Source organism: Lissotriton helveticus, chromosome 12 (genome assembly GCF_964261635.1).
Source record: "Lissotriton helveticus chromosome 12, aLisHel1.1, whole genome shotgun sequence".
Lineage (NCBI taxonomy): Eukaryota > Metazoa > Chordata > Amphibia > Caudata > Salamandridae > Lissotriton > Lissotriton helveticus.
The window spans coordinates 822,901,437-822,914,468 of record NC_136073.1 but is presented as its reverse complement, the minus strand read 5'-3'; the positions used below and the strand labels follow the sequence as shown (position 1 = coordinate 822,914,468).

Sequence of the window (13,032 nt, the reverse complement as noted above, 5' to 3'; positions counted from 1 at the left end):
CAGTGGCAACACCCATCGACGCTACCTACGTTGTGTGCTGGGACATTGTCATTTAACATTAGTGCTAAAGATTTTATGTGTCAGAACTCTGTTTGTCCTGCAGGTCCCAAAGTTTGCAAAAAACTCGATTGGGGGGGGGGGGGAGAGACTTACAAGAAACGTTAAGGTACAACATAGAAAATACAGGCAAATGGTTTGCTTTCAGAATGTAAATACATAATTAATAAAATATCATATGATCCTCCTGCAGATGAGTGCTCTCTTAGTCTTTACGCTTACTATACTTCCCTGGTATTTGTTTCCAGGTTTTCACAAAGTACATTTAATGAGGGAAGCCACAGCCTCATCACCAGTGGGATTTATTATTTGGATGAATAGCATTGGATATTGAATCATTTGTAATGGCCTTGTTACCAATTATGCTGTCGACAACTTTGTTTGATGTGGCATAGGTTTATTTATAGTTGCTCATGGGACTGACCACCTACGGTGGTATGATTGGGCTACATGACAATTAGCATCTTAATGTACATTCTTGCATCTAACTCTCCTCCTTGCATAGCCTTTCTTCCTGTTACCGGTGCCTGGGGGGTCACACCCCCTTGTATTAAGTGCTGGAGGGCAGCTCTCTTTCAAGTGAGTAGACCATGAAGATGACATCGTCCCAAGCTGGCACAGACGGGTGGCCGGGTCGCACAACTTCGAAGCCCATGTAGCTGAAAGCCCGAAGCAGCTCACCTGTGAATGCAAGAATGGAGTTAGATTAGTACTGGCGAAGGCTGGATCCTGAGCATACCTCTATGTACTGGATAGCCTCTGCAGGTATATGTGTGAGCCTTTCTATGTAGAACTTTGTGTCGAACATTGCAACCTGGTCTTTCTGATTTTGGAAAAGCACAGGATACCTAGTCAACCCAGAAATTGTAGAAGAAAGCATTTCACTTAGCATAGGGACCAGATTCTATAACCCACAACCCTGTCTTCAACTCAAACTAGGAGTGAGGGAGTGCTTTAAATCTAAAGAAGGCCTTTCAAGCTCATTGTCTTCAGAAAGATGCCCAGTTAAAGACTCAAAATGGTGTTCTGTTTGCTACTGTAGTTTGTGGATTGCCAACATCCTAGTGCAGGTCAAAGAAAGTATGTCACACATCACTCAACTGTGCTCCCTGTGAAGTGTTTATCTTTGAAGTAGCCCAATCCCAAGCCAGGGCCACTTAATACTTTCATGCAGTCACGAAGCATGGACAGTGCCATTTATGTCCCAGGGTGTTGCCTGACGCCAACTAGTCCAAGGGCACCCAGTGCATAAGAGGTGCTGCAGGGCTCGTTTCTTAAATGTTGCCTTTTTCGTTAAACGGGTGTCAGAACTCAAACGTTTTTTGGAGCTATAAAATGGTTCTATTTTAAGATATATTGTCATGCTTCTTTTGATAATGACCAAAAGTCCACTGTAGTTTAAACACTGTCTTCAAAGCAAGAAATGTGATGTACAGAAAGGACTGTTACTTATGTGACACCCTTCTGACACCACATCTCACCATTCTTACGCGTGACCCAGCCTGCAGTGGAAACCTTTTACCATTTAATAAGTAATCCCAGGATTCAAAATGTGCTGTAATTGAGAATTCACAACAATAACCTGGTTCCTCCACCTTCAGGGCTGGCAGTCCCTTGGATGTCTGACAGATGGATCAGTGTCGAGAAAAAAATAGGAAACCCAACATATCTCACAGTGGGTCCTTCCTGCCCACATACAGTCACTATAAAGGATGGGACAAAGGAAGGGGGCTCCCTTTCAAGGTTCCTGTAACTCTAGAGTCTGTTGATGCACCATTGATGAGAACTCTGATGAAGGGGAGGGCAGACGTTTTGACTCCGAAGGTGAGATTTAAGGCATGTATTATTTCATCAGTGTTCAGATGTAGAACTTCTACCTCACCAGGTCAGGTACACAGTCAACTGAAGTTACTGTAGGTATAAAGTCGGTTAGTTCAATGACATAGTCGCATTTACTGGGGCTGGATTGGGGTCTACCTCCCACATTATCAGGTTTTGGTTACAGTGCCAGAGACCTTGCCAATGGTGCTGCTTTTAAGAAAACCATGGTGCTTTTGCAGTGCCGCATATATTTACGATGCTAGGGGTAGCCCTGGTGCCTGTCTGTTTAGAAGAAAACACTACTGGGTACGGGCTCCCAACAGTAAGGCCAAGCCACCGACCTAACTCTAAACTTAACAATTGCCAATACTGTTATCCTTAATTCAACTTATTTTTCACAGCACATTGGAATTAAACCAAACATGGGTCTTAAGACTTATAATTCAGTCTGAATAAATCATTATTTTTTATTAAATCACTATAAATACATTTGTCAATTCTTTGATACCATTTGTACAATTTTTACAACCCTGCAATCAACATGAAAAAAAGCAAATTATACAATGAAAAATAAATACCACTGTATACTTTCAAAACCATTTGCTCCCACTCAGTGTGCTGTGAAAAATAAGTTGAATTAAGGATAACAGTATTGGCAATTGTTAAGTTTAGTGTCTGTTTAGAAGGTCATCACATAAAGAAAAAAAATGAAAGTGTGTAAGGAGGTGGTTTGACTTCAGAGAAACCATATGATACTGGTGATTGGAATGTATGTCAGATAAGAGGGAGGTATTCTGGACCTGTTGCAAATGAAGCTGCTTAGACCATCTCCACACTCTCGGGCTGTGTGTTTGTGTATACATGCAGCATGTGAACCTTGCAAAATATTTTAAAACCTAACATTTATTTAGACCTTTTTATCTTTTGTGTGCCAGAAGAGTCGCCTCCTGGCCTCTTCTGTCTTTTAATTGCTCCGTTAGTCCCTTACAAACAAGTTCATCACTCCATCCATGCGGGACATAGGTGCAACTTCTGTGTGGTGTATACATGTGCAGTACAATGTATATGGACCGAGTGTGCAGCATTTGATTGTGGCAAGCCATGAATGTATTTTGGTCTCCTGAACTAGAGTTGTGCATAAGGGAGATGCTGGAGAGCGCTTCTCACAGCAATGTAAATTGCAGGGCTTCTCCCCAGCATTGCTGAGGTTCTTTATAGTGGACCATACTATAAGTTGTAGATGATAGGAGATAGAGCAAACTCCACTACCCTTTCCTGCCCTATTGTTACTTAAGTGTGACCCACAATAGGGTGAGTGATAGTTCAACTCTTCTAGAGTAAATAACTGCACCCTTTTAGAGCTTGCCCTACAATGCCCTCTCCAAATATGACTTAACTAATCCCCTTACATTTTAAGCGCATTCAACTATTGGATTGTAAATAGTCCACTGAAACTGGCACCATTGAATCTTGTTATGTCAAGCAAATACAATTGCATTGATGATTAGTTTAATACACACCTTTCTGAAGAGAATCAACTAACCAGAACAATTGAAATCAGACGGCTGACCCATGACGGCAGCGTCGAGGAGACAAAATATAAACTCTCCTAATGTGAAAAAGTATTTTTCATCCGATGTAAACTTGGTCCCTGGTAAAACGTAGGTATAATTTTGGGGCGATACTGAAATTACTAAACTTTTAACCTTCACCTTCTGTTGTGGTGTTAAATGGTCTTGGATACAGTTTGCCTTTTTTCATTAGGGCATAGTGCCATTCGAAAGGAAATTGAGCCATATTGTCATCTAAAGAAAACTATTAACATAGCCAGGAGTCTGGATTACTTAATATTGCACTTCCTCTTCAAATGGCCCTTAAAGCTTTCTATAGTAAGCAACAAGAAACTTGTAAATAAAGTGCCGTTTTCCAATTCTCTACTGTGCTTTGGAGGTGAGGTTGTGAACTTGATCATTACTAGGAACAGATTAAAGCTCGTTGATATATTATCACTTTGCTCATCCCATAACAGGCATTCTTCAGAAGGTATCCCAACACAATATTAGCGTCATGTCTCAGCCTACCTCGAGGCAATCAGGTATAAGGCAAACGATGATTGATTTGGCATCATAGTTAATGCTTTATGTTTTATAGCAGCAGGTGGTAGGCATCATATCAGGACACATGGAAACTCCAGAATGAGTGTAGGAATGTGTGTAGGAGAGGAGAGGTGTTCACATGTTACATCACTCATGACATCTTAAATCACATTACTGATGACATCTCAAATGACATAATTGATCATTTCACTGATGAGCTTATCCAAGCCACCTCACAGTACGAAAAGCCTACGGCAAACTCACAATCATTGGATGATGTCATAAGTGAAGTCATAAGCAGTGCATTGTGGGGGTTCAAGTTATACTTTGGTCAGTTAAGTACACCTGGTGAATTACATGTTTTGTTTGTTTTTTAAATGTTCTTTTTTTTATTATTACAAGATCTTTCGAAGGTTTCTTAACGTAAGTTACACTCATAGTGCCTTACATCCCGCGCCAGGACAGTCTTGACTATCGGAGCGCGTTACAAATCCGCATATAACATAACATAACATATAACATCTGTGTAACTCCGCTTTAACTTTAGTTTTTTTCTAGTGAAAATATTCATAGATGTGTGCGTGTGTATATGTATGTGTATATATATCTACACAGCTACACAAAGGGATAGGGATAAAATACAGTATAATACATGACATTTGCTGTTGATTTATTGCCTGGGCCTGCATTTCATAAAATGTGCGCGTGCCCTCTTCCTGTGCCCCCGGATGCACTTTGGTATTACAGATGTGACCACAGATCATTGTGCTGCCCCTTCTGCAATACAGAGTGATAAAAAGGGCATTACCTTGTTTCCTCATTTGCATGGGAATGAGGCCTTATTCAAAAATAAAAAGGGGAAAACATTCACCAACCAAACATGCTCCTGCAGGTAGGAGCAGTCACTCAAGTGTCCCTGTCTGCAGTGCAGGCCAGGTGCAGCCTACACTGAAAAAGACAGATCAGCTGCTTCAAACAGCCAGTCTGCTTTTCACTTACGTGTGCGCATAGGGCTGCGCAAATGCACAGCTTCCCAGAGGGCAGCGTAATATTAGTAAGATAACGCACTCTCCCCGTTTTTGCCTAGTTAAAGGTGCCCCCTTCTGTAATAGGGCACCAAGTGTGTTTTAAGGCAGTTTGTGTAGTGTACTCTGCTTGCTATCAAGCATATATCTCTTTTTTTATATAGATTTGTGTCCACGCTATAGGGCAAAAAGTAGTTGATCGTCAGAAGAAGAAATGATTATTACCATATGTCTGTAGAGAAAGTTGAGGACTATTCATTTCATTGTCTGTAGCTGGACAACAAACTTTTGCCACCTTCAGTAAACTGAACATAACTAAACGTACCAAAGGAAGACGAACAAACACCTCCTCTAACCTGGGGTAACACTTCCATTCCACACTCTTACCTGCACCAAGAAGCCAGAGTGTGGTTATGTAGGTGTTTGTGATGCACATGTCTCTTGCATTCAGGACTGGCTCTAAAACGGTGCAACCGGTGCAGTCACACCTGGCCCTTACCTTGGTGGAGGGGGCTCTGTGTTTAGCATTAACTTATGGTTTTAAAGGCACCTGCTGCAGAGTTCCTTGTGTGTCCTGCTGTTTTCCGGCAGCAATAAAAATATCAAGTCTAGTGATTATTGTTCCTGCTTGAGAGGGATGGAGTTTTGTCTAGTGGCAGTTTTGACACATCACACAGTAGCGCAGAGGGTTAATATGCCTGCTGCAAAGTACGCATACCATGCAGATCACAAAACAGAATTTTATGTGGCTAGCAAAGTGGATTTCTGCTTTTGTCACAGAGGTCCTTTTGTTTCAGCAGTTCATAAGTTACAATCCTAATATAGAACAGTGATTTATGAACTGGCATCAAAGAGCTGCATGAAACTGCATATTATAAGTTAAAACGTTCAGGTTTATCCCCTGATTCTTTCATTATATATTCCTAATGTTGCTAAAAAGGGTAAGTGAGATATAATTTGGGTAAATTTACATTCTTATTAGTAAAGCCAACCCCCAACTTGCGTTTCAAGACAAATTAAACACATGTGAGAGAGGAGCTATGAAAAGGTAAGTGAAACTGAGGGATGTGAGGGAATCCGTGGCGGTCATTGGGAGGGGGCGCAAAAAACCACTGTACTTACGGCGATCGTGTCTGGTTTTGCCGAAGTTCACAAATACGAAATTGACATCTGTCTTCCCTTCCACAAAATCCAAAGCTGCAGTCAGGCTTCAGTGAAATATACAAAAATGTTTGTTTAGGAGACAGTCGGGGTTCATAAATACTTTTTTTTTTTTTAGACAATGGGCCATAAGCCTGAACACATTTTCCCATAGACACAGACTGGGCAAAACCCTTTGATGCATCTGGCCCAATGTTCCTTAAGCGATAATATCAAATCCACAAACATACTATTACAACACTCTCCAAGATAAAAATATTAATACATTATTAACATCTACACAGCTATAAATTACTTATCGCAGGCACGTTTTAAAACAATTAAGTCTAGCCAAATCTCAGACTACATCCATTATTAGGCATTTGAAGCAAAAATACTTTGCTTCCAATCTCATTCTTATGTTGTATTTAAAAAATTTCCAGCGTACTTAAAAAATGGAAACAATCTAATACAATATGTTGGGTCGTTAGATGCATATTGAGCCCACGAATGCATAAACTTTCAGCATTTTAAAAAAATGCTATCCCAGCTGTGTGAGATTGCAGCGGGTGCAAATCAATTCTGAACCTCAGGAATACATTAAAGCATTCCCTGATTAGGCAGCTCATGCAAATAAGAGAGAGTAATATTAGTTTCCCAGACTTCACAGATATAAACCACAGATACCTTTTACCTTAAGTATTCCAAATCTTTTTCCCTCCCAACCCTGTCCCACATCATTTTTAATTAATTCTTTGATAGGGTGGTAGACTAAGCAATGCTATCAATTTTTATTTGAAATATCTCCGCCATATCAACCAAAAGCTTTTTAACCTTTCTAGCCCAACCTAATTCACTTTTCATGATCTCATCTCTACAAAAAGAGACTACTTTTGAGTGCTCAAATTGCAATAACTTAACCCAGAATCTCAATGAACGAACCAGAGCAGGCATTGTCCGCGGTTCTAAACCAGTCTCTATCCTTATCGCCTGGGCCATGGCGCATTTTGGTAGGGAGAGCAAATTATTTAACCATATCTCCTCCATTTTTGTCCAGAAATCTGCTCAAAGCTGCAGAATATCAGAGGGGCTCCTGAGATGATGGTGTAAATGACATCCAGCCTGCCAGAGGGGAGGAGACGTCACCTGGATAGTCTACATGAAGCTGCAATGGAGGCCACAGGACTGCCTTGGTTTTAGTGCCCACCTGGCCTGCAGGGAGAGGCGAGCGGGGATACCCCGTGCAAGAGGAGGCTGTCCAGAGGGGCCACGCAATCCCACCTGAGAGGATGAGAGTTCCCAGAAGAGCCTAAGACCGACGCAGGAGCATACCTAAGAGCTGGAGTCGGCCGCCCAGCCTCTCAAATACAATTTAAACCCAGGAGAGGAAGAAAAGTGTGACCACATCCATGGCCTCCAAAGACTGCGCCATACACCCAACGTCCTGTGCTGACGCTGCCACTCAGTGGATGATTGGCAGGAATGACCAGCACCCGGGTGTGCCTCTTTGCTGTTTAGGAGGAAGGCCTCAGCTCTGGGCCGGTTCCTCGGCTACAGCCCCACCTGCTGGCTGCAGCGTCAGTCCCCATGGATGTCCCAGACATTATCAGAGGAAGGCGGGAGGGCCCACCTGCACTGCAGAAAGAGGCCTCAAACTTGGGACCTCACTGGCCCTATTCTCAACTTAACTCTAAAACCCTTGAACTTTTGCTTCCCAGGCCCTGTACTCTTTTCTAGGAAAAGCTACGATGGGGTTGCTCTTTACTGCGCTTGGGCCCCCAAAATAAAAGTTTGCATATACTTATGACAGTGATTCTGTACTCTTCATGAATTCGATAGCAGATGTAAACACTGGTTTCTAATGTCAAACTATAAAGATAAAATTGTTCACCATCTTCAAGTCTAGATCTACAACTTTGAATGCTTGTTTTCCCTAATACAGTGTACATAGAGTGGGTTGTGGGGCAGCCCCATGCTTATGATTGGATGGCTCTTGTGTGTCTGCTCCTTATGCAATGCCTTTCTCCCTTTTCTTGTTTATCCCACCCCGTGAGCATTTCCACTTTACCATGTTTCTGATTGGTTGAATGGTAACCTCCCAATGGTGACAAGAAAATATATTCATTTTTTTATGCTGCTGGGTAGCCCTTCACCAGAGTGCATCGCTTTCTTCCCCACTGGCATGCTCCCCTTTATTTTTTATTTACATTAAAAAAAAATGGCTCAAAAACTGCACACTTCTACCATTCCACTCACTTTTGGTTTTGCCTCCTGCCACTCTTTTAATTTTTTTTATTTCTGTTTTTTACTAATTTCTACTTTTTATTTCAATTATGTTTTTGATTGCCCAGCAGCTGCACACTGCTCCAGGATGCTCACAATTGGGCCTTGCTTCCTGCATCGTCATCTACCTTCCCTGCATCTTCGCCCCTCTACACCAGTTTTTTTTTATTGATTTCTGCACCTTTTTACCGAGCTGCTCCCTTCCCCTCTATTGCCCTGCAACACATACATACTTTTATTTATTTTAATTTATAGTTCTAAGGTGGACACCTGTTCTTTTGGAATGGTAGATTAATAACCTAAAAGAACAAACACTAGAAGACTGCTGCGTATGCTTGCAATGGCTTGGCGGCCATCATGAAATGATTTTTCTAAAAGCATATAAAAAACCATCCCAAGATGGTTGCCGCCTATGTCAGTCTACAAACAGCCAACTTGGAATAAAATGTTTTTTCTTTAAAAAAATGAATTCCAACATACCTGCTGCTATTTCCATCTGTAAACAACAGCTATTTTATTGTTAATTTATTCTTTACCATTCTATGGTAATGGAAACTTGTGTCAGAATCGTATAAAACAAGCATTGGCAAAGGCAATATACTTCTTGGGCTTCACATATTTGCTTTACCAGGACGTGTTGTAAATTGAATTTGATCTCTCATAAGGCTAATTCTGCTGTGAATCTCTAGCAACTGACGCTGACTTCATGCAGGGCTGTGTAAGGCAGTGTTGTGCAAAGTGTGTTGTGCTTTAATGCAAATTACTTCACTGGCTGGCTGTCCTGTGGTGCAGCAGATGTATTTGCTGAGCTACCGCTTTGATTGGGAGTGCTGGTAAAGTTCAACAGTTTTGTCCCTAATCTTCATTAAGTTACTCAGTGTGTGCATCTTCTGGCACTTTTCTGACTTTTTTTTTTTTATCCCTGTGCCTTATACAGAGGGGGAGAGGATGACAGATTGATTTTCCAAAGCGCACAGAGTTAGGTTCAAGGAGGTAAAGCAAGGATTACATCTCTGATACAGCCACCTGAAGCACTGGGCGATGCCTTTTGTAAGGCATCAGCAGACATATGCCCTGTACCTCCTATGATGGGGTAAGAGCTCTAGAAAAGACTGCTGACCTTTTTCAGTCCTGTCTACAGATCTCGCGAGATGGGACTTAGTTCTCGAAACGTGGGCATTATGGCCAAAGACATGGACAAGCCCCTGTGCTTTTCATTCCCCAGTGTCTTGGGAGCTGTGGTCTGAAGACGAAACTATTGACTTCGGAAAATAAGTCAGAAGACCTCATTCCTGTGTCTTTAACTGTGATCCTAAGCAAAGCATCTTATCTCTCTATACGCCCCACCCACAAGGGTATTCAAGCCCTAGCAAAGCTCTGGCCCACAAACTTACCTTTCTCTGTTACCTTGCTCTAGTACCCTACTGGGAGTTTCTAAGAAGAGTTTCTGGCGACTAAGTGTCCCGTGCCAGTACGCAGATCCCCGGCTACCGAATTTGAAATGGAAATCCAGCCGCACAGGATCGTTGGATAGGGAGGAATCCCCAAGAACAGTCAGATTACCAGCCTGCAGAGCAACATAAAACAGAGGAGGGGGGCAGATTAATCAATGATCAAAACAAAAAGGTGTTACATTTGTAACACATAAGAGATAGCAAGTGAACAGTTTTATGCACCTGCAGAGCACAAAGTGTTTCATTTCACCCTATATTTCTCTGAGTTAGTGCTTTATTTTCACATTGGACAGCTCGGAATGGTGGGCAAGGTTTGCTTCTTTGTATGAAAATTTAAAAAATGAAGGGTTTGAATTTTGCTTAGAGGCTACTCTGTCGTAACGGCGGCAGAGTACCCTCCGTCAAACTGAAAGTCCGCCCGCCTCATTTACAAAAAGGGGGACGTTCAATATGTTGACATGGGGAGATTACGCGGTGTCCACCGCAGACATAAACTTCCGACAGCCCTATAGACTACGGGTCGTCAGAGGTTCGGGCATGTGTCTGCCCACCAGATTTAGAGTGGTGAACACATGGCCAGTTTTCAGTGGGAAGTGAAAATTGCAAAATGCTCCCCTCGCCTTGGGAGAAATGGTGAGGAAGGCATTGATTTTTTAATTTTACTAAACAGGGTCCCACTTGGTGTTTTTGATTGGAAAAATAAAAAAAGCGTACTTACAATGCTTTAACAGGAATCTCCATGCTGATGGTTCCTGCTAATGCAAGAGATGTCAGCAGTGCTGGAGGACATCTCAGAATCTGTCAGACGGGGACTCCGCCAGGGTGACAGAGTACTTTACTCCATCGCCCTGATGATGTAAACACCCGTCCACCAACATCTATATCAGGACCTGACTCAGAGGAATATCGGGTTCAATTAAATCTCTTCACGCATTACTGGCGCTTTAATCAGGTGATCTGCTCTGTGGTGGATCTGGCATGCAGGAGCACAGATTCTAATCACTCACCGAATGTATTTCTTTTAAGTCCTTCTGCTGTTCATGTTCACTCCCCTCGCCGCTGTGGCGCCGTTGTCGAGCCTCAGGAACGCCAGGGGCAGCGCCGAGGCCCGGGCGTCACCTGTTCACGTCCACAATGGGACGGTAACGAGCTGCAAGGCAGAAGAGAAGCATTAAAACACACTGAGTGTGAATAGCTAACTGCAACAAGTATGTATTGTATTGTAATTGCATTTATATAGCGCTTACTACCCCTGACGAGGCGTCAAATAGCTTTTTCGGCAAGTAGCACGCTACTCCTGAACCCAAAAAGGATTAGTGGTGAATTAGTACAGGGAAAAATGTAATGAATTTGAGTGGTGGCCATCTTAGTCTGTTATTTGGATTCAAAAGGATAGTGGAGGGATAGAAGAGGGAAGGGTTTGCATTTATGTAGGGCTTGCTACCCCTGATGAGGTGTTGAAGCACTTTTTGTAAGTGAGTATACAGAGTAGCAAAAGTTATACGGAGCCATTAGGCAGCATTCCTGATCAACAGGTCCTCGCTTACACTAATATGTAACATTGGGTTTTGTAAGCACAAACCTAACAAGTCACCATGCATTTTGTTACCAAAATGCCATGGGTTATAATAAAGTTCCAGTGTTTCATATACGTTACCAGCACCAAAACACAACATTATAGAACCGTAATATAATGTTACCTGTAATACTTTTTATTGGAGGTGTTAACTTTAATAAACACAAATAATATAATAATATACAAACAGCTGAATGGGTACTCACACATTTTTTCTTGGCTTGGAACATCTATTTCTGTGTGGTACGTGTTGGAAGGTTGGATCCCTCTGGCATGGTTACCCCCCACTTTTTGACTGTTAGTGTGCTTTGGACTAGTCTTACTGGGACACCAGTCAATGTGCTCTCTCGCTAAATTGGACTATGGTAAGTACTTTGGTACCTTATTAATTAACTACTCATGTACCCTTCTAAGTCCCTAGCATATGGTACTAAGGTACCCAGGGCAAAGGTACACCAGGGGTCTCCCATGGGCTGCAGCATGTATTATGCCACTCATGAGACCACTCAAACTATGACTACATGCCTGCCATTGCAGCCTGTGTGAGCTGGTGCTAGCACCACTCACTCACATATACGTTTCCTTATATCTGAGGTCACTGCACTTAAAACCTATAAGTCACCCAGTGGCGTAGCAAGGTCAGGTGGTACCCGGTGTGGAAAATTTCTTGTCACCTCGCCCCCACATTGAAATTATTAAAATAAGGGGAAAAAAAGATAGTTACACATTTTTTTGCCATTTTGTCACACACCCCCCCCCCCCTCAGTGCCATTATGTCACGCCCCTCAGTGATGACACCCGAGGCGGCCCGCACCCACCGCACCCCCCTTCCGATGCCACTGAAGTCACCACTAAGGTAGGCCTTTCAATCCTGAGGCAGGGTGCTAGGTTATGAGTGTGAGGGTGGCCAGCATGAGCAGAACACCCACTACAAACCCAGGAGTCCATTCTCCCGGCTTTGTAAGTGCGGTCAGCCATTTTATACATATAGTGGACATCAAGTAATTTATGAGATGTCTAACTATATATTGGCTGCACCAAAACCTGTCATGTTTGGTATCAAACATGTTGAAATCCTACCCCAACACTGTTTCCAGTGTTGGATAAGGGATCTCATGCGTTCCTGGTATCAGCATTTCAGGGTCTAACAGCAAGCTAGTGCTGCTGCCGGCCACAGACACAATTCTGCCCTCCTACTGCTCAGCCAGGCTTGAGCAGGGAAGGTAGAACAATAGGTTTCCAGTCACAGGGAGATGTAACCACCTCTCAGAGACGACTTAGTGTATTAGGCTGGGGTGGGGGCGCTTGCCAGTGCCACCAGCCTGCTTTGAAGGGCTACTTGCATACTCCAGTTGGAACCACTTCAGGGAGCCATTGGCTCCCGCTCTTGCGCAAAAATGGACAAAGGACATGGGGGTATCCACCCCTCTGTCCAGCCCCTCCTCTGGGAGGGACCCCTGAATCGTCCCAACCCTTTCCCTAGGGTACTTAAGGGCTTACCTGTGGGTGACTCTTTAGATTTGTCATGGGAATCTTGATTCAGATCCAAAACCAAGTCTACTTCTACCGTCTGGGCACTT

The 13,032-nt window shown here is 42.9% G+C and overlaps 1 protein-coding gene across 1 annotated transcript; it reads right to left on the bottom strand.

The window, feature by feature from the left end:
• Nucleotides 1-478: 478 nt before the first annotated feature.
• OAZ3 (ornithine decarboxylase antizyme 3) lies at nt 479-10,940 on the bottom strand (the record flags this gene model as incomplete). Its single annotated transcript, XM_078668905.1, has 4 exons — nt 479-738; nt 6,122-6,207; nt 9,817-9,989; nt 10,884-10,940. Coding segments are annotated over 4 exons (447 nt in total), but the record flags the coding sequence as incomplete, so codon positions are not given.
• Nucleotides 10,941-13,032: the final 2,092 nt, after the last annotated feature.